Below are 22187 nucleotides of genomic sequence, written 5' to 3'. Positions count from 1 at the left end.
TGGAAATCCATGGCAACCTTTTGGGCATAGTAACAAAAAGGATACCGTTGCACACTGCATTGCCAAGATATGTGGAACAACGAATATAGGAATATAGACATGCATTACTGCTATCAAAAAACATGTAAAAATTGAGATACTTGGCACAAAAAATGTCGCATTGCCGTTGGCTGTTGGGCTCACATAAAACTGGCCATTTTTGTTTGCTAAGTATTTCAATTTTTACATGTTTTTTCGTAGCAATAATGCATGTGTATATTCCCATATTTATTGTTCCACATATGTGCCATCAGTCTTTTTCTTAGACCTTTTGGGCATGCCACCAAATCATGACCTTAAAGCTGGGACTATACGATGACTTTGGCCACGACAGAAGTCACATGGCCAGAGATTTGCTAGGTGTCAGCGCTACATCTCAGCATAATAGTGAGTGGGGTCGCATTGTGAGCCCGAGGGCACAGCGACAGACGAATCATAACAAATCCAACTGGTATGTACCCTTAGGGTCGCAGTGTGACCGCATTCGCAATGTAACACTAACACTTTGTAATTTTTGGCCGCACGACTCGTGCTACAGCCAGTGTTGCCATATACTAAATATGTTCTCCGATTAGCATCCAATTAAATGGAATACAGCATCAAAAACGTATCTAGAACAACCTCTGATAAATCAGAAAAAAATGCCAAACCATATTATTCACTTGAATAAATTGTATTAAATATATTTAAAATTCATTTTATATATAAAATATATATTATATATATATATATATATATATATATATATATATATATATATATTTATTTATAATTGCCTTATTCTGTCTGTCTGTCTTGCTCCAAAATTGTGTCCTTACGGTGACAAACAGCGGATTGGCCGCTGGGCTCGCCATGGCCCCGCCCCCCCGCACGGATTGGCCGCTCCCCTCGGCTCCGCCCCCTCGCACGGATTGGCCTCTCGCCCCGGCCCCCTGCACGCATTGGCAACTCGGCCACGCCCCGCCCCCCTCATGCATTGCACGCTCGCTCTGGCCCCGCCCCCCGCACGCATTCCCCGAACCGACTCCCAGGTGAGTGCTGTACCCCCGGGAGCCCACATCAGCGTACGCCGGCGTACGCTGGTGTGGGCTCCCGTGCGAGCGGGGGGCGGGGTACGCTGGTAACCATGTAATATTGTAGCATGGTTACCAGCGTACACCGGCTCCCAGGTGAGCGCATCAAGGTCCTGCAGCGGCGGAACACACACACACACACACACACACACACACACACACACACACACACACACACACACACACACACACACACATGAACAGACACACACACACACACACATGAACAGACACACACACACACACACATGAACAGACACACACACACACACACACATGAACAGACACACACACACACACATGAACAGACACACACATATGAACAGACACACACACACACACATAAGAACAGACACACACACACACACACACACACACATAAGAACAGACACACACACACATAAGAACAGACACACACACACATAAGAACAGACACACACACACATAAGAACAGACACACACACACACAAGAACAGACACACACACACACACAAGAACAGACACACACACACACAAGAACAGACACACACACACACACACAAGAACAGACACACACACACACATAAGAACAGACACACACACACACATAAGAACAGACACACACACATAAGAACAGACACACACACACATAAGAACAGACACACACACACACACACACACATAAGAACAGACACACACACACACACACACACACACACAAGAACAGACACACACACACACACACACACACACATCAGATCGCATCCACACACTCACAACATCCTGTGATATCGCTTGCTTCTCGGTGGCGATCCTGTGCGTGCAGTGATATTCCAGGACCTGCCGGAGGATCACATGGCCGCAAGCATGTGGTATCTCCGGATGTTGTGATTGTGTGAGCGCTGTGCGATATCGTCAGTGTGTGTGTGTGCGTGTATGCGATCGGATCTGTGAGTGTCGACAGAGTGTGTGACTGTGGAGCACGATGGGGGGTGCACAGCATGGGGGATGGAGCACGATGGGGAGTGCGCAGCATGGGGGATGGAGTACGATGGGGAGTGCGCAGCATGGGGGATGGAGCACGATGGGGAGTGCGCAGCATGGGGGATGGAGCACGATGGGGAGTGCGCAGCATGGGGGATGGAGCACGATGGGGGGTGCGCAGCATGGGGGATGGAGCACGATGGGGAGTGTGCAGCATGGGGGATGGAGCACGATGGGGAGTGCGCAGCATGGAGCACGATGGGGAGTGCGCAGCATGGAGCACGATGGGGAGTGCGCAGCATGGGGGATGGAGCACGATGGGGAGTGCGCAGCATGGGGGATGGAGCACGATGGGGAGTGCGCAGCATGGGGGATGGAGCACGATGGGGAGTGCGCAGCATGGGGGATGGAGCACGATAAGGAGTGCGCAGCATGGGGGATGGAGCACGATGGGGGGTGCGCAGCATGGGGGATGGAGCACGATGGGGAGTGCGCAGCATGGGGGATGGAGTACGATGGGGAGTGCGCAGCATGGGGGATGGAGCACGATGGGGAGTGCGCAGCATGGGGGATGGAGCACGATGGGGAGTGCGCAGCATGGGGGATGGAGCACGATGGGGGGTGCGCAGCATGGGGGATGGAGCACGATGGGGAGTGTGCAGCATGGGGGATGGAGCACGATGGGGAGTGCGCAGCATGGAGCACGATGGGGAGTGCGCAGCATGGAGCACGATGGGGAGTGCGCAGCATGGGGGATGGAGCACGATGGGGAGTGCGCAGCATGGGGGATGGAGCACGATGGGGAGTGCGCAGCATGGGGGATGGAGCACGATGGGGAGTGCGCAGCATGGGGGATGGAGCACGATAAGGAGTGCGCAGCATGGGGGATGGAGCACGATGGGGGGTGCGCAGCATGGGGGATGGAGCACGATGGGGAGTGCGCAGCATGGGGGATGGAGCACGATGGGGAGTGCGCAGCATGGGGGATGGAGCACGATGGGGAGTGCGCAGCATGGGGGATGGAGTACGATGGGGAGTGCGCAGCATGGGTGATGGAGCACAATGGGGAGTGCGCAGCATGGGGCATGGAGCACGATGGGGGGGTGCGCAGCATGGGGGATTGGAGCACGATGGGGGGTGCGCAGCATGGGGGATGGAGCACGATGGGGGGTGCGCAGCATGGGGGATGGAGCACGATGGGGGGTGCGCAGCATGGGGGATGGAGCACGATGGGGGGTGCGCAGCATGGGGGATGGAGCACGATGGGGGGTGCGCAGCATGGGGGATGGAGCACGATGGGGGGTGCACACCTCCCCCCAAAACACACACACAGATACACACCGCCACACACGCACTGCACAACACACCACACACACACTGGGAACCACAAACACTGCCCTACACAGACACCCACACACACAGACAAAGCGGCACACACAAATATACGCACATACCGCACAACACACACATTGCACAAAACATACTTCCCCCAAAAACACACACACCCCACACCTACACAAACCGCGCAACACACACACACAACACTACAGACACACAGCGCTCCACAAACAACGCAACACACAAACAACACCGCTCTCACCCCCCCGCCACACCCAGACAACACCCAGAACATATACAGCCCCTACACAAACACTTGGTAACTACACACAACATCATCTATATATATAACAAAAATCATACATTAACTACACAATACGTAAATTCTAGAATACCCGATGCGTAGAAGCGGGCCACCTTCTAGTGTGTGTGTATGTATGTATATGTGTGTGTGTGTGTGTGTGTGCGTGTGTATATATAATATACACATTACACATTATATATATATATATATATATATATATATATATATATGTGTATACACACACACACACACTAAAATCAGCACAACACAGGTTCCACCTCCTCAAGCCACAAAAAGTCACAATTGTAATTTCTTCATCGTTCCTTATGGGAGACCCAGACCATGGGTGTATAGCTTCTGCCTCCGGAGGACATACAAAGTACTACACTCAAACGTGTAGCTCCTCCCTCCTGGCATATACACCCCCTGGTAGCCAGTCCTAGCCAGTTTCAATGCTTTGTGTTCAGGAGGTCACACACACACATGCATTCTCTGATTTTTGATTTTTTGGATTTCAAAGATTTGGAAGAAAAGCGGGTCCAATCTGGACTCCCGGCATGTCCCTTCTCACCCCACTGTGTCGGCGGTGCTGTTAAGGTTGATTTTACAAGGCTGGAGCCTTCACATGCCGCGCTCCTTCACCATCCCTCGGGCTCTGGCTTGAAGTGGGAGCCATCTCGGTTCTCACTGCTTTGCAGGAGACCGGTCTCCATCCGCAGCCCTGTTCAGGATCCTGCTGGACGGAGCGTTTAACCCCCCCCCCCCAGGGACCTGGCACCTGCGTCTCAAAAGCTAAGTATTGAGACGTTTTTACCACAGAAAGTGGTCGTTCCAGGGGCCCCTTGTACTTTATTTATTGGGGGGAGTGTGTTATGTAACTGTGGTAACATTTCCGGCCGGTTCTGCAGTTTTCACTGGAGAACCACGCCGATGGTGCCTACACGCTGGCCGCATGTTTAAATCTAGGCCCCGGCTTCGCCTGAGGCCTAGTTTCGGTTTCACTCCCTCTGCATGTCAGTCATGCAGAGGGACAGTGTGGCTCCGCCCAGCGGCTGTTCAGCACAGGGAGCGGACACTCCTCACTGAGGACAGATTCCCTCCCTGTATACCTCATTTGCCCGCTCTCAGAGTAGGCCCCGCCCCCTCGCCTCGCTCCGGTCGCCATTTTCTCAGCGTTCTCAATGTCTGTATAGGCACAGAGATACCACATTGTGACAAATGGGGGCCTGGGCTGGGGGACTGGAGGGCACAGAAATGTATGTTAAACGGTCTGGCAAGCCACAACCTCCAGTTGTGCAGATGCTTATATTCTCTGTTTATATACTCTGCTGGGGGTCATTCTGGAGATGCATTCCCTCACAGAGCCCCCACTTCTGCAGCATGTCTCACATCAGAGCAAGGCTGTTCTTAGTACGCACTGCATGTAGACTCGTACTGCCTGTACTGAGCACATAAACACAGTGGTCCCTCAGCCTGGAGGCTCGTCAGTGGCCCCTCCAGCTGCTCCGGTGGAGCTGAGCATGCATTAGCCCCCTTCTTAGGGCGCTTCGGCTGCTAAGGCTCGCTCAGCAAAGCTCTCAGAGGACTCTTCATCTCAGACCCCGTCCTCCTAAAATGGAGACGCAGGGTCCCCTGTCCTTCCCCGTCCCGCAGCTCTGATTCACGAGCTGACTCGCTGGACGAGGAGGATGTCTTTACTGGGGGCTCGGACGCTACTTAATGTACCATTGATCGGTCCGAAGGTGATGCAGATGCTAATGATTTGATTGCGTCCATTATATTTGTACTGGACCTCAATCCGCCTGTATCAGGGGAGTATCCCCCTCTGGCAGAAAGGCATCAGTATACCTTAAGAGAACAAGGAGTGTGTTCCTTAACCACTCCAGTTTTCAGCCCACTGTGACAAGCCCAGAGCCTGTCCTGACAGACGCTCCCAAAGCGTGGTTCTGATGACTGTTTCCCCCTTCCACCAGAGGTGGTCAAGGAGTGGGCTTATTCACCAAGGTTGGTCCCTCCGGTGTCTAGTATTTCAGCCCTGATAGTTGTATCAGTGGCTGACGGCACCTCTCTAAGGTTCCCACTGTACATTAATTCTGTACTGGACCTCAATCCGCTAGTATCAGAGGAGCAACCCTCTCTGGCAAAAAGGCACCAGTTTACCTTGCCTAAGAGAACAAGGAGTGTGTTCCTTAACCGCTCCAGTTTTCAGGCCACTGTGACCAAGCCCAGGGTCTGCTCTGGCAAACGCTTCCCAAAGCGTGGTTCTGATGACAGTTTTCCCCTTCCACCAGAGGTGGTCAAGGAGTGGGCTCATTCACCAAAGGTGGTCCCTCTGGTGTTTAGACTCTCAGCCCGGACGTTGTATCAGTGGCTGATGGCTCCTCACTTACGGTTTTGCTGTCCGCCAGGTTGACCTTCTGGCCAAATCTGTATGCAGGCGGCAGGGGCCTCGTTCTCCCCAGCTTTTGCAGCAGTGCGGCTTTCAAAGCCATCTCTGCTTTCTCTTGAGGAGATGCATTCCCTCACAGGGACCCTTTGCCCGAAATGGTTGCCTTAACTTCCAGACTTCAGTCTTTTCATCCTATGCCATGTCTGCCATGCTGGAGACTCTCACCGCACTGCGGTGGCCTCGGCTAATTTCCTCGCTATCTGCAGGCTCCGGTGGCTTCGGAAGCGGAAGGCGGAAGGCGGATGCTTCTAAAGAAGTTCCTTGCTGGGCTCCCTTGTGCTGGGACCAGACTATTCGGGAACAACTGGATGAAATTATTAAGGAAGCTCTTGGTGGGAAGAGTTTCTTCCATGCCACAAACCTAAACCAGGAAACCTGTCCAGGGCAGGAATCAGTCGAGGTTTCGTTCTTTTTGTTCCTCCATCTGATCGTTCTCTAAGCCCTCGGCCTCGTCCACTGACTCAGCCAAGGATCGTAAACCCAAATGGCGCACGAGAAGACCGCAGGAGATGCTGCCACTAAGTCAGCCTCCTCCTATCTAGCCACGCCAGCAACGTCCTTGGTCGGTGGCAGGCTCTCCCACTTTGGCGACGTATGGTTTTAACACGTCTCCGATCAGTGGGTGCGAGATACCATCTCCCACGGCTACAGGATAGAACTCTATCCAGCCCGCCAAACAGATTTTTTCTGTCAACTCCCCCCTGCTCCAAGGCCGCCGCCTTCTCACAGGCTGTGGCATTCTTGCAGGCCACTGGAGTGATTGTATCGGTTCCCGACTGGGAACGGTTCTGAGATTTCTGCTTAAATCTATTCCTAGTACCCGAGGAGGGCGGTGCCTTCCGACCTGGATCTCAAGCTTCTCAAGCATGTTCAGGTGCGGCAGTTTCGTATAGAGTCTCTGCGATCAATCAATGACCCAAGGAGATTCCCTAGCCTCCATCGACATCAGAGATGCCTATCTGCATGTGCCAATCGCAGTTTCACACCAGCGTTGGCTACGTTTTGCAATCAGAATGGTCCAATTCGTGGCTCTTCCCTTGGGGTTAGCCACGGCCCCTCGAGTATTCTCAAGGTCGGGGCAGCTGTGATTGCGGTCCTGCACCTCTAGGGGTTGGCAGTGATCCTTTTGTCCTGGACAGCCTTCTGGTCTGGGCTTCATCCAGTGCAGACTGTTAGCGGAGTGCCTCGCTCACTCTCACAATTCTAACCAATTCGGGTGGTTTGTCATTCTGTCCAAGTCCACTCTGACTTCGACCCAGAAGTTCACATACTCAGGGATGCAATTCGGGACTCTGTCGGCACTTGTGAAGCTGCCCTTAGTCAAACAGCAGTCCCTCCGCTGGCGGTCGACGTCGTTCCATCAGGCACCTAATACAGGTGCTGGATCAGATGGTGGTGTCAATGGAAGCGATTCCTTTGCCCAGTTCCATCTGCGTCCTCTGCGGCTGGATATTTTCCGCTGTTGGAACAAGCGGACTTCCTCCTTCCACGGGGCGGTGGCTTCGCCACAGACCAGGGGCTCGTTTCAGTGGTGGCTTCGTCCCCTCTGTCTCAGGGACGCTCCTTTCTGGCTCCGTCCCGGGTGATCCTCACCAAGATGCTAGTCTATCCGGCTGGGGAGCAGTATATCTCCACCATGGAGCGCAGGGCACTTGGACTCTGTCCGAATCAGCCCTCTGGATCAATGTGCTGGAAATCAGAGCTGTGTTTCTAGCTCTCTAAGCCTTTCACCATCTGTTGGCGGCCAGGCACATTCGAGTCCAGTCAGACAACGCTACAGCGTTTGCCTACATCAACCTCCAGGGCGGGACACTCAGCCGCCTGGCAATGTTGGAGGTTCATCGCATTCTTCAGTGGACGGAGGACTTCTAGTCCACCATATCCACAGCCCCCATCCCAGACGTGGAAAACTGGGAGGCTGATTGTCTCAGCCGTCAAACCGTGGCTCCACGATCCTCAGGTTTTTGCGGCAGACGCACTGGTTCAAGTTTGGTCCCAGCTTCTTCTGTCTAACGTGTTTCACCCTCTAGTACTTGCCCAGAGTCCTGCGCAAGATCAGAAAGGAGGGCCGTCGGGTCATTCTCATTACTCCAGACTGACCCAGGTAAGTTTGGTACCCTGACCTGCTCCGTCTGTCCGTAGAGGTGCCATAGCATCTCCCGGACTGTCCAGACCTTCTCTCACGAGGTCCGTCCTTCCGCCAGAACCTGCGGCTCTCAGATTGACGGCGTGGCGTTTGAGTCATGGATCTTGTCGACTTCTGGTATCCCTCCTGAAGTCATCTCCACTCTGACTCGAGCTCGGAAGTATCCTTTGGCCTTTTGGCCTTGCCGACCCTCCTGTCCTTTCTACAGTCCGGTCTGCAGCTAGGACTATCCCTCAATTCCCTTAAGGGACAGGTCTCGGCTCTATCAGTGTTGTGCCAGCGGCGTATCGCCCGGCTGGCCCAGGTGCGCCCCTTCATGCAGGGCGTATCTCACATCATTCCGCCTTACCGGCGGCCCTTGGAGCCCTGGGACCTTGATTCGGTCCTCACGGCTTCCGGAAACCCCCCTTTGAACCTCTTAGGGAGGTTTCTTAGTTTAGTCTTTCACAGAAGGTGGTCTTTCTAGTGGCCATAACTTCCCTCAAGAGAGTCTCTGTTTTGGCTGCACTCTCTTCGGAGTCCTCCCTTCATCAAGACAAGGTGGTTCTCCGTCCGACTCCGGACTTTCTCCCTAAGGTGGTTGCTGTTCCACCTTATCCGGGGCATTTTCCCTGCCTTCCTTTTGTCCGGCTCCTGTTCATCGCTTTGAAAGGGCGTTGCATACTCTGGATCTGGTGCGGGCGCTCCGGATCTATGTGTCTCGCACCGCTGTTCTTAGGCGGTGCACCTCTTTTTTGTGCTGACTGCTGGTCAGCGTAAGGGCCTTTCGGTTTTTAAGCCGACCCTGGCTCGTTGGTTTAGGTCGGCCATTTCCGATACCTACCAGGGTACTCAAGTGCCTCTCCCGCCGGGGATCAAGGCACACTTGACCAGGGCTGTCGGTGCCTCTTAGGCTTTCAGGCCCAGGCTACGGCTCAGCAGGTCTGTCAGACTGCCACTTGGACTAGTCTGCATACCTTTTCGAAGCACTACCAAGTGCATGCTCTTGCTTCGGCAGATGCGAGCTTGGGCAGACGCATCCTTTAGGCGGCTGTCGCCCATTTGTGAAGTTAGGTTTCGCCTACTGTCACAAACCACCGGGGGGTCACTCAGAAATCCCCCGCGCTGGCTACCAGTACGTCACAATCGGGGGGTAACAAGTGGGGGTCACCCCTCCTTTATACCTCCCGACCGACAGACAGAGCACGTGACGCGCTCTCTAGCGCCCCTCTTATAGTCAGGCCAATTATGGAATTGCCCGACCATAAGCAAGGAGGCCGCTATACTACTTATGCCGATTATTGAAGGGTCCCCGGTGAGAGTAAGGTATATATTCCCCCGACCTCCGCGGGCGGAATATATAAAATCTCCCCGAATCTCACTGGCCTCCCCACAATAATCCTTGGCACCATTCGCTGCCACCAACCGATTTACGGTAACTATTAGCCGAACACACAGACGTGGGATTCAAGATCGAGATAACAGAACAGCCCAAGATTAATTATATAATTTAATCAGCCTAAAGCACACTAGAAACTACAATATATACAATAGGGAATCTACAGAATATACATATGTCAGAGTACAGTTACAATCAAAGCATGGGTTACAAACAGGCATACACAGTTCCAGCAGTTACCTTGTTGCGTCTGGCCACAGGGGGGGCGCTGTACCCAGGTTTCCAGGAACTCCCACAGATGTTTCCTACACGTGCCCCCAGCGAAAGTACACTGGAAAATGGCCGAAGTAGGGTTATCAACCTGGACAAATCCAGGTCCCCTCCTACCTTAGTGACCTCACAGGGAAGCACTGCCACTCCCCCTGCATGGATCAGAATTATCCAGCAAAGGGGATATTGGCCATAACTTTGCCTGGGAGCGTCGTAGGCAGACGCCAATGCTCTCATTGTGACAGTTACGAATTTAGCTACAGAACGAGGGGACTCATGACCTGTCTGCCAGTTCCCCATTGGCTGATCTCACGCCTGGGGCATTTCCCAATGTCCTGCTCCCATAAAAAGGGTGTGCCGGCATCGTCCGCATGCAGAGACACCATTTTTATGGTTGCCATATTTATCGGAAATATGGCTTGCGAGATATGAACCATTTTTTACTGGAGTCGTTCTGTCTGGCTATTTCCATAGCCTTGCTAACTAGCTAGCAGCTCCTACTACAGGGTGACGGCAGGGAGTCATCCTGTGTCCATTGTCCTAAAGCCACCTAATTTCCATATCACAGGACATGGCCATGGGATTTGTTGCTAAACCAGTTGTGTGAAGGAAAGGGGGGTGACACCAGGAGAGGGCTTCCTGACATACTTGAATATCATGATTTATCGTCATATCTCCGGATTTACCTCACACCTACTTCTCAGTTTTTCTATTTATTCCCACCCATGGACTGCTTTAGAACGTCCCATGGTCTGGGTCTCCCATAAGGAACGATGAGAAAAAGAGAATTTTGTTACTTACCGTAAATTCTTTTTCTTATAGTTCCGACATGGGAGACCCAGCACCCTCCCTGTTGCCTGTTGGCAGTTTTCTTGTTCCGTGTGTTTTCACCGGCTGTTGTTGTAGACAGAGGCTCCGGTTGTTCCGGGTTTTGCTCTGTCTCTACTTGTGGTTGGATGTCCTCCTTCAGCTTTTGCACTAAACTGGCTAGGACTGGCTACCAGGGGGTGTATATGCTAGGAGGGAGGAGCTACATGTTTGAGTGTAGTACTTTGTGTGTCCTCCGGAGGCAGAAGCTATACACCCATGGTCTGGGTCTCCCATGTTGGAACTATAAGAAAAAGAATTTACGGTAAGTAACAAAATTCTCTTTATTTCTGTCATACAACTATGCACATCATGTAGTCTGTTATCTCCATGTCTTGATATATCAATAGATCTCTAATATAAAGACTGCATAAATACACAATATTTAACTGATTTTAGTATTTAGATGTAGTTACCGTATTTTTCGGACTATAAGACGCACCTGACCATAAGACGCACCCTGGTTTTAGAGGAAGAAAATAGGAAAATAAATTTTAAGCAAAAAATGTGGTCATGACACACTGTTATAGGGCGAGGATCTGCTGCTGACACTGTTATGGGGGTAATGTCCCCAAATTCTCTACTAAGGTGCCGCATCCTGGTAATGATCCTCCTGCCTTGTATATACAGTATGTCCGTCATCTTACTATATACTGTCATCCTGCCATATGGCCGCATCCTGCTATATACTGGCATATGGCTGCATCCTGCTATATAACCCATCATGGCATATGCCCTCATCCTGCTCATATGCCCCCATCCTGCTCATATGCCCCCATCCTGCTCCTATGCCCCCATCCTGCTCATATGCCCCCATCCTGCTCATGTGCCTCCATCCTGCTCTTGTGCCTCCATCCTGCTCATGTGCCTCCATCCTGCTCATGTGCCCCCATCCTGCTCATGTGCCCCCATCCTGCTCATGTGCCCCCGTCCTGCTCATGTGCCCCCGTCCTGCTCATGTGCCCCCGTCCTGCTCATGTGCCCCCGTCCTGCTCATGTGCCCCCGTCCTGCTCATGTGCCCCCGTCCTGCTCATGTGCCCCCGTCCTGCTCATGTGCCCCCGTCCTGCTCATGTGCCCCCGTCCTGCTCATGTGCCCCCGTCCTGCTCATGTGCCCCCGTCCTGCTCATGTGCCCCCGTCCTGCTCATGTGCCCCCGTCCTGCTCATGTGCCCCCGTCCTGCTCATGTGCCCCCGTCCTGCTCATGTGCCCCCGTCCTGCTCATGTGCCCCCGTCCTGCTCATGTGCCCCCGTCCTGCTCATGTGCCCCCGTCCTGCTCATGTGCCCCCGTCCTGCTCATGTGCCCCCGTCCTGCTCATGTGCCCCCGTCCTGCTCATGTGCCCCCGTCCTGCTCATGTGCCCCCGTCCTGCTCATGTGCCCCCGTCCTGCTCATGTGCCCCCGTCCTGCTCATGTGCCCCCCCGTCCTGCTCATGTGCCCCCCCGTCCTGCTCATGTGCCCCCCCGTCCTGCTCATGTGCCCCCATCCTGCTCATGTGCCCCCGTCCTGCTCATGTGCCCCCGTCCTGCTCATGTGCCCCCGTCCTGCTCATGTGCCCCCGTCCTGCTCATGTGCCCCCGTCCTGCTCATGTGCCCCCGTCCTGCTCATGTGCCCCCGTCCTGCTCATGTGCCCCCGTCCTGCTCATGTGACCCCGTCCTGCTCATGTGACCCCGTCCTGCTCATGTGACCCCGTCCTGCTCATGTGACCCCCGTCCTGCTCATGTGACCCCCGTCCTGCTCATGTGACCCCGTCCTGCTCATAAGTCGCACCCTGGTTTTAGAGGAGGAAAATAGGAAAATAAAATTTTAAGCAAAAAATGTGGTCATGACACACTGTTATGGGGCGAGGATCTGCTGCTGACATTGTTATGGGGGTAATGTCCCCAAATTCTCTACTAAGGTGCCGCATCCTGGTAATGATCCTCCTGCCTTGTATATACAGTATATGCCCGTCATCCTACTATATACCGTCATCCTGCCATATGGCCGCATCCTGCTATATACTGGCATGCTGGCATATGGGCAGCCGCCGGCACAGACACAGGAGATGATTGTGATGCAGCAGGGTAACGGGGACGGCTCCATTCTGCAGCGCTGCCGCTGACACAGACGGGAGGACAAGCGATGCTCCAGGGCAACGGTGAGTAATGTGTACTGATTCACTGCTCCCCGTGCTGATGACGATGCGCGGGGGGCAGTGAATACAGCCGCACATGATCATTCCAGGCCGTAGTTGCCAGGGGTGATCATGCGGGCCGGCTGTTTATCCCCCGACCATCATCCCGCCCACCTGTCAGTACCTGCTTCAGCGCTGAGGGATGATGGGCGGGGGATGGGCGTGCATATTAAATGAGCGGGTCCACGTGGTCACGGCAGGCTGCTACAGCCTGCTCGTGCCCCCGATGACCCGCTCCACCGCAGCACCCACATTCCCTGCAGCCACATTCAGACCATAAGACGCACCCCCACTTTCCCCCAACATTTGGGGGGAAAAAAGTGCGTCTTATGGTCCGAAAAATACGGTAATACCCAGCCGAATAGTATCAAAGTAACATCCTTAGTAGAATAAATAATTGAATTATAACTGGTTTTCAAGATAAACTTGAAAGTTGTATTTCTTTGTCGCTCCATTGGGAGACCCAGACAATTGGGTGTATAGCTTCTGCCTCCGGAGGCCACACAAAGTATTACACGCAAAAGTGTAACCCCTCCCCTCTGCCTATACACCCTCCCGTGCATCACGGGCTCCTCAGTTTTATGCTTTGTGTGGAAGGAGGCACACATCCACTCACACATCTCCATTTTAGTCAGCAGCAGCTGCTGATTGTATCGGTTGGAAGAAAAGAAGGCCCCCACGGGGCCCCCGGCATGCTCCCTTCTCACCCCACTAAGTCGGCGGTGCTGTTAAGGTTGAGGTACCCATTGCGGGTACGACGGCCGGAGCCTCATGCCGTGTTTCCTTCTCCATCCCTGAGGGCTCTGGTAGAAGTGGGATCCGAAGCGGTCATCCAGGTTCTGGGACCGTGCTCCCTCCGCAGCCCCTGAGGGAATCTGCTGGACAGGAGCTTATCTATCCTCAGGGACAGGGCCCTGCATCCACGAGGTACTCTGTGTCCCCATGGGGACTGGGTATGGAGCGCCTGGTTTCCGGACGCCGCAACTGACTGCTGAATTGTGAAGACCGGGGACTACCGCGCCGACCGCGCCTGCTTGTCGGCCGCGGTATTAAATTTAGTCCCCGGCTTCATCGCGGCCTAGTGGCAAAACTCCCGCCCCCGGGCCTGTCTATCAGAGATAGGGGCGGGACAGCCGACCTGACGTCGGATGTGAGGGCCGGGGCATCCTGTATGCTCCCTCCCCCCTCACTGATCACTGTGGGGACCCCAGATTCCCGCACTTTTCCTAACGCCGCCCCTGGCTTCACTCCTCCCCTGAGAGCTCCGGCAGCCATTTTTAGGACATTCTGCTGGTGGAGAATCACAGAGAACAGCTCTGCAGCTCTGGGAGACCAAGGCAGGGAATCTGGAGCACACACACCCCGCTTTTTAGCGGTCGGTTAGCCACACCGGTCACTCGGTGTTGGTCCCCTTGGGTGCCGGTATAGATACGTATATATATACTTATTTCTGTTCGGCCGGGCTGTATACCCTTTTTTTTATATACCCTCAGTGATCACGCTCCTAGGACATAACAGCATGTCGGCCACAAGGAGCAAGGGCACTAAAGCACAGGGTTTTTTTGCGACATGTACCTCTTGTAGGGCCATGTTACCTGCGGGTTCCACCTACCCCCACTGTGAGCAATGCTTGACCCCTGTTACGCTTGCTCAGCCGGAGCCTCGGTCACTAGTGGGCCCCTCGGCTCAGGCAGACCCCCCTGCTTCCACTGTCCAGGTGGCAGCGACAGAGTTTACAGTTTTTGCTGAAAAGCTCTGAGTCACTCTCACAATCCATGGCTCAGTCTATGGACAAATGGTCTGCCAAGTTGCTGGAAGCCCTGCAGTCCAGACCGGTCCTTACACAGGCCCCGGACCCTGTTAGATCGGCGCCTCCAGGTCCCTCTCGGTACACCCCGGCCGGGGTGGGCCCTAGGTCTCACGTGGAGGACTCCTCCACGGACCACAGTCCCAGACCAGCTAAGCGGGCTCGCTTGGAATCTTCCCCGACTTCCTCACGCTGCTCGGGTTCCCAGCTTGAGGACTCTCTGGAGGACGAGGCGGAGGTTGCAGCTCAGGGCTCGGACCCTGATGTTGCTCTCAATCTTGATACACCTGAAGGGGACGCCTTAGTAAATGATCTTATCTCGTCCATCAATCATGTGTTGGATCTATCTCCCCCGAATCCACCTATAGAGGAGTCGGCCTCTCAGCAGGAGAAACACCAGTTTCGTTTTCCCAAACGTACACGGAGTGCATTTTTTGATCACTCTAACTTCAGGGATGCCATCCAGAAGCCCAGAGCGGTTCCGGACAAGCGCTTTACTAAGCGCCTTACTGACACACGTTACCCCTTCCCCGCTGACGTAGTTAAGGGTTGGGCTCAATGTCCTAAGGTGGATCCCCCAGTCTCCAGATTGGCGGCTAGATCTGTGGTTTCGGTTGCAGATGGCTCATCACTAAAAGATGCCACTGACAGGCAGATAGAACTCCTGGAGAAATCCATCTATGAGGCCACGGGAGCGTCTTTTGCCCCGGCTTTTGCAGCCGTGTGGGCACTCCAAGCGATCTCAGCTTGTTTGGCTGAGATTAATGCGGTCACACGTACGTCTGCCCCGCAGGTTGCATCTTTAACCTCTCAGGCGTCGGCGTTTTCTTCCTACGCCATGAACGCAGTCCTAGACTCTGCTAGCCGTACAGCGGTGGCATCCGCTAATTCTGTTGCAGTCCGCAGGGCCATGTGGCTGCGCGAATGGAAGGCAGACTCGGCTTCCAAGAGGTTCTTAACCGGTTTGCCGTTTTCTGGCGAGAGATTGTTTGGCGAACGATTGGACGAGATTATTAAGGAATCCAAGGGAAAGGACTCCTCCTTACCCCAGTCCAAACCTAAGAGACCTCAGCAACGAAAAATACAATCGAGGTTTCGGTCCTTTCGTCCCTCCGCCAAGCCACAGTCCTCTTCGTCCAATAGACAGGACAAAGGCCAGAGGAACTCCTATGCGTGGCGGTCTAAGTCACGCCCCCAAAAGACCGCCGGAGGCACTGCTTCCAAGGCGGCCTCCTCATGACTCACGGCATCCCCGAACCGCATCCTCGGTCGGTGGCAGGCTCTCCCGCTTTCGCGACGCCTGGTGGCCACATGTTCAAGACCGATGGGTGAGAGACATCCTGTCTCACGGTTACAGGATAGAGTTCAGCTCTCGTCCTCCGACTCGTTTCTTCAGAACCTCCCCGCCCCCCGCGCGAGCAGACGCACTTTTTCAAGCAGTGGACGCTCTGAAAAAAGGAGTCGTGACCCCCGTTCCCACTCAGGAACAGGGTCGCGGTTTTTACTCCAACTTATTCGTGGTGCCAAAGAAAGACGGATCATTCCGTCCCGTTCTGGACCTCAAATTGCTCAACAAACACGTGAGCACCAGACGATTCCGGATGGAATCTCTCCGCTCGGTCATCGCCTCGATGTCACAAGGAGACTTCCTCGCATCGATCGACATCAAGGATGCCTATCTCCATGTGCCGATCGCACCAGAACATCAACGCTTTTTGCGTTTCGCCATCGGGGACGAACACCTTCAGTTCGTGGCATTGCCCTTCGGCCTGGCGACAGCCCCACGGGTTTTCACCAAAGTCATGGCATCCGTTGTGGCGGTCCTGCATTCTCAGGGGCACTCGGTGATTCCCTACTTAGACGATCTCCTAGTCAGGGCACCTTCTCGGGCGGCGTGTCAACACAGCCTTACCGTCGCTCTGGAGACCCTCCAGCAGTTCGGGTGGCTCATCAACTTCCCAAAATCCAAGTTGACACCGACCCAATCTCTGACCTATCTAGGGATGGAGTTTCATACACAGTCAGCGGTAGTCAAGCTACCACTAGACAAACAGCTGTCACTGCAGGCAGGGGTGCAATCTCTGATTCAGACTCAGTCACACCCCTTGAGACGCCTCATGCACTTCCTAGGGAAGATGGTGGCAGCGATGGAAGCAGTGCCCTTCGCGCAATTCCATCTGCGCCCGCTCCAGTGGGACATTCTCCACAAATGGGACAGGAAGTCGAACTCTCTCGACAGGAACGTCTCTTTCCCTTGCAACAAAGACGTCTCTTCAGTGGTGGCTGCTTCCCACGTCTCTATCACAGGGAAAATCCTTCCTGCCCCCAACCTGGGCTGTGGTCACCACGGACGCGAGCCTGTCAGGGTGGGGAGCGGTGTTCCTCCATCACAGGGCTCAGGGAACCTGGACTCCGATAGTCTTCCCTTCAGATAAATGTCCTGGAGATAAGGGCAGTGTATCTGGCCCTATTGGCTTTCCAGCAGTTGCTGGAGGGCAGGCAGATCCGTATCCAGTCGGACAACGCCACTGCCGTCGCATACATCAACCACCAAGACGGCACGCGGAGTCGTCAAGCCTTCCAAGAAGTCCGGCGGATTCTGCAGTGGGTGGAAGCCACAGCATCCACCATCTCCGCAGTTCACATACCGGGCGTAGAAAACTGGGAAGCAGATTTTCTCAGTCGTCAGGGCATGGATGCGGGGGAATGGTCCCTGCACCCAGAAGTGTTTCGAGAGATCTGTCGTCGCTGGGGAACGCCGGACGTCGATCTCATGGCGTCACGGCACAACAACAAGCTCCCGGCCTTCATGGCACGGTCTCAGGATCACAGAGCTCTGGCGGCGGACGCATTAGTTCAGGATTGGTCGCAGTTTCGACTGCCTTATGTATTTCCTCCTCTGGCAATGCTGCCCAGAGTACTACGCAAGATCAGGTCCGACTGCCGTCGCGCCATTCTCGTCGCTCCAGACTGGCCGAGGCGGTCATGGTACCCGGATCTGTGGCATCTCACGGTGGGTCAGCCGTGGGCGCTGCCAGACCGCCCAGACTTGCTGTCGCAAGGGCCGTTTTTCCATCTGAATTCTGCGGCCCTCAACCTGACTGTGTGGCCATTGAGTCCTGGCTCCTAGCGTCTTCAGGGTTGTCTCAGGATGTCATTGCCACTATGAGACAGGCCAGGAAACCGACGTCCGCCAAGATCTATCACAGGACTTGGCGGATTTTCTTGTCCTGGTGTTCTGATAAAGGTTTTACTCCCTGGCCTTTTGCCTTACCCACTTTTCTTTCCTTCCTTCAATCCGGAATGGATAAGGGGTTGTCACTTAGTTCTCTCAAAGGGCAAGTATCGGCACTCTCAATATTCTTTCAAAAGCGCCTGGCCAAGCTTCCGCAGGTCCGCACGTTCCTGCAGGGAGTTTGCCACATAGTCCCACCTTACAAGCGCCCGCTTGAACCCTGGGACCTTAACAGGGTGCTAACGGCTCTTCAGAAACCGCCTTTTGAGCCGCTGCGGGATGTCTCCTTATCACGTCTTTCGCAGAAAGTGGCATTTCTAGTAGCAGTTACTTCACTCCGTAGAGTGTCGGAGCTTGCAGCACTGTCATGCAAAGCCCCCTTCCTGGTTTTTCACCAGGATAAGGTGGTTCTCCGTCCTGTTCCGGAATTTCTCCCTAAGGTGGTATCGCCTTTTCATCTCAATCAGGATATCACCTTACCTTCATTTTGCCCTAATCCAATTCACCGCTTTGAAAAGGATTTACACTCATTAGATCTAGTGAGAGCACTCCGTTTCTACGTGTCTCGCACAGCGCCCCTGCGTCGTTCAGATGCGCTTTTTGTCCTTGTGGCTGGTCAGCGTAAGGGTTCGCAAGCTTCCAGGTCAACCTTGGCTCGGTGGATCAAGGAACCGATTCTTGAAGCTTACCGTTCTTCGGGGCTTCCGATTCCTTCGGGGCTGAAAGCCCATTCTAGCAGAGCCGTGGGGGCGTCCTGGGCATTGCGGCACCAGGCAATGGCTCTACAAGTGTGTCAGGCAGCTACGTGGTCTAGTATGCACACTTTCACAAAGCACTATCAAGTGCATGCCTATGCTTCGGCAGATGCCAGTCTAGGTAGGCAAGTCCTTCAGGCGGCGGTGGCCCACCTGTAAGAGGGAGTCGTGTCGGCTCTTGTTATCGAGGTATTCTTTTACCCACCCAGGGACTGCTTTTGGACGTCCCAATTGTCTGGGTCTCCCAATGGAGCGACAAAGAAGAAGGGAATTTTGTTTACTTACCGTAAATTCCTTTTCTTCTAGCTCCTATTGGGAGACCCAGCACCCGCCCCTGTTCCCTTCGGGCTAGTTGTTCTTTTGTGTACACATGTTGTTCATGTTCAATTGTTTCATGGTTTTCAGTTCTCCGAACATCCTTCGGATTGAATTTACCTTAAACCAATTTATAAGTTTCCTCCTTCCTGCTTTTGCACCAAAACTGAGGAGCCCGTGATGCACGGGAGGGTGTATAGGCAGAGGGGAGGGGTTACACTTTTGAGTGTAATACTTTGTGTGGCCTCCGGAGGCAGAAGCTATACACCCAATTGTCTGGGTCTCCCAATAGGAGCTAGAAGAAAAGGAATTTACGGTAAGTAAACAAAATTCCCTTCTTATGCAGATAGTCTAAGTAAATTGGATAAGTAGACAACACTGGAATGTCTATGCAGTATCAGGTAAACACAATACAAAATGGAATAAGACAGAAGGCATAATTATTACCAACCGTGTTCTATAACGAGGATTAGTGGCCAGGGCGTGAGAACCAGGCGCCTCGACGCGCGTTTCACTTCCATTTTTTCAGGTTCACACTCCTGAGGAAACAGGAGTGAAACGCGTGTCGAGGTGCCTGGCCCCCTGGCCACTAATCCTCGCTATAGAACACGTTTGGTAATAATTATGCCTTTTGTCTTATGCCATTTTTGTTTTGTGTTTGTTTATCTGATACTGCATAGACATTCCAGTGTTGTCTACTTATCCAGTTTACTTAGACTATCTGCATAAATACATCTTTCAAGTTCATAATATGGTTTGGCATTTTTTCTGATTTATCAGAGGTTGTTCTTGCCAGTATTGCCATGTAGCCCTAAACTATTTGTGGAATTTTATTTATTTTCTTATTAGTTAATCCCTTTTTTGTATTGTTGTTGTTGTTATTATTATTATTATTATTATTATTATTATTATTATATATATATATTTTTTTTTTTTAAGAAATGTAAACAAATTGCTCAGAGTAAAGAAGATGATGTGATTGTAAATAAACCTCACGATTCCGACGAAGAGGAAGAAGACCGACCCTTTTATAATCATCCGTTTAAAGTCAGTGAACATAAACCAATTTCCTTCAGTTTACTGGTAAGTACTTGTCATTTATATCATTTCTGATCGGTTAATGAAGTGCCGTTGCTTTAGGCTTTGTGCACACATTGCATTTTTGCTGCTTTTTAGGCAAATTAAAAGCTGAATTTTACAGTACCAGCAAAAACTGAGATTTCAGAAATCTTATGCACACGATTGCTTTTTTTCCCCTGACAAGTGGAAAACTGCTGCTTATCTGAAGAAAGCCGCGTGTCAATCTTTTCAGCGTTTTTTCAGTATTGAAAGCAACGAGAGCGTGCAAAAACTGCCAAGACAGTAGGTTTTGGCCGCAGAAAAAAGATGCAACGTATTAGCCTGAAAGGGTTTTTTTTCTTTTCAACATCTGAAGCAACGTATCGATGGTTTTCTGTAATTCCCCTGAATCTAGGAAAGTGATGACAGTGGCTTGAAAGAGAGATCCAAAGTTTGAATCTAGATATTAAGGGAGATATATAAAGGTAAATATGCCAAAATTCTTGCACAAAGAAAAGGCATTGTCTGACAATGGAGTGTGGCTTGGTTGAGTGTGCCAAAAAAATTGCTAAAATTGTGGTGCAAATTTGTTAGCACACAGTAAAGCCAACGAATAGGTGATGTAAACTTGGACAGTCTTATCATGAATTATTATCAAAAATTTCTGGGTAACAGAGGGAATACAATATAGTAATTTTAGGCCACTCCAAAGTAGCATAAATGAAAAGAGGAAAAGGAGTACTAAAGGGCTAACCATAATATCAATAAATATCAAAACCATTGCCTTGTGGTATCAAAATGAACACATTTATTGCACATTAATTCAGACAAATGGTAAAATTGCATATAGTAGAAAAAAGACATAATAGCAGGAAAAATAGTCCCAGAAAAACATTCCCAAATAGGAGGACACCTGCCCAGTTAGCAATATAACACAATGGGTAAGCAGCACCCTGAGATTAACGTAGGAGGAACAGTTTCCTCATAAAGGTATACACAAATAAGACAGAGCTGCTTACCCATTAAAGTAAAGAGTACACATCGCCCCCCCGAAGAAGCAACGCAGCGAAACGCGTTGGGGCTTCTATTGTCATTTTGACCTCTGCCCTGACACTGACCTAGCACCTTGCACTTTACTTTAATGGGTAAGCAGCTCTGTCTTATATGTGTATACCTTTATGAGGAAACTGTTCCTCCTACGTTAATCTCAGGGTGCTGCTTACCCATTGTGTTATATTTGCTAACTGGGCAGGTGTCCTCCTATTTGGGAATGTTTTTCTGGGACTATTTTTCCTGCTATCATGTCTTTTTTCTACTATATGTAATTTTACCATTTGTCCGAATTAATGTGCAATAAATGTGTTCATTTTGATACCACAAGGCAATGGTTTTGATATTTATTGATATTATGGTTGGCCCTTTAGTACTCCTTTTCCTCTTTTCATTTATACTTGAATTATTACAGCTTAACACACACAAGCAGGTGGAGGAATCCTCCTAAATCCAGCTCACTGTGTGCACTTGGAAGTCCTTTTTAGATGGTGCACGGAAAATCTCCAGCCAAGAGGTTAGCACAAAAAATCCGGAATCCGGCACGGCATCTTCATAAAAAAAGCAAATTTTATTGATCCGTTAAAATCCAATAAAACGGGCAACACGCGTTTCAGGGACACCCTTGTTCACGGATTGTGAACAAGGGTGTCCCCGAAACGCGTCTTGTCGGTTTTTTATTGGATTTTAATGGATCAATTAAATTTGCTTTTTTATGAAGATGCTGTGCTGGATTCCTGAATTTTTTAATTACTATAGGTCTGGCACATTTTAAGACCACCCAGTCTTAGGCTTGCAGTGTCTTAAGAATTAACCAGTATTGGTAATTCTGCTGCATTGTTTCCAGTTTTTGTTACTTTCCAGCAGGTCTTAAAATAATCAGACTTCTTGTTCTATAAAGATTCTACTTTTTTAAATGTTTTTGTGTCCTTTTATTTTTTTAATGACCTTAACAGTTT

General features: G+C 51.8%; 1 protein-coding gene across 7 annotated transcripts in view; it reads left to right on the top strand.

Annotated features, from left to right (window-relative positions):
- SON (SON DNA and RNA binding protein) overlaps positions 1–22187 on the top strand; it is a 202383-nt gene that overhangs the window by 73214 nt on the left and 106982 nt on the right. For all 7 annotated transcript variants that reach the window (XR_012750403.1, XR_012750402.1, XR_012750401.1 and 4 more), the window contains one exon: positions 20059–20202. Coding sequence is in view for 3 of the 7 variants with exons in the window: in XM_075335008.1 (XP_075191123.1) it covers positions 20059–20202 (144 nt within the window). In the remaining 4 variants the exon portion in view is untranslated. The remainder of the gene's footprint in view (positions 1–20058; positions 20203–22187) is intronic.

This window comes from Anomaloglossus baeobatrachus, chromosome 2 (assembly GCF_048569485.1).
Source record: "Anomaloglossus baeobatrachus isolate aAnoBae1 chromosome 2, aAnoBae1.hap1, whole genome shotgun sequence".
Classification (NCBI taxonomy): domain Eukaryota; kingdom Metazoa; phylum Chordata; class Amphibia; order Anura; family Aromobatidae; genus Anomaloglossus; species Anomaloglossus baeobatrachus.
Note: the sequence above shows the minus strand (reverse complement) of the source record. Positions and strands in the feature narration are given on the sequence as shown.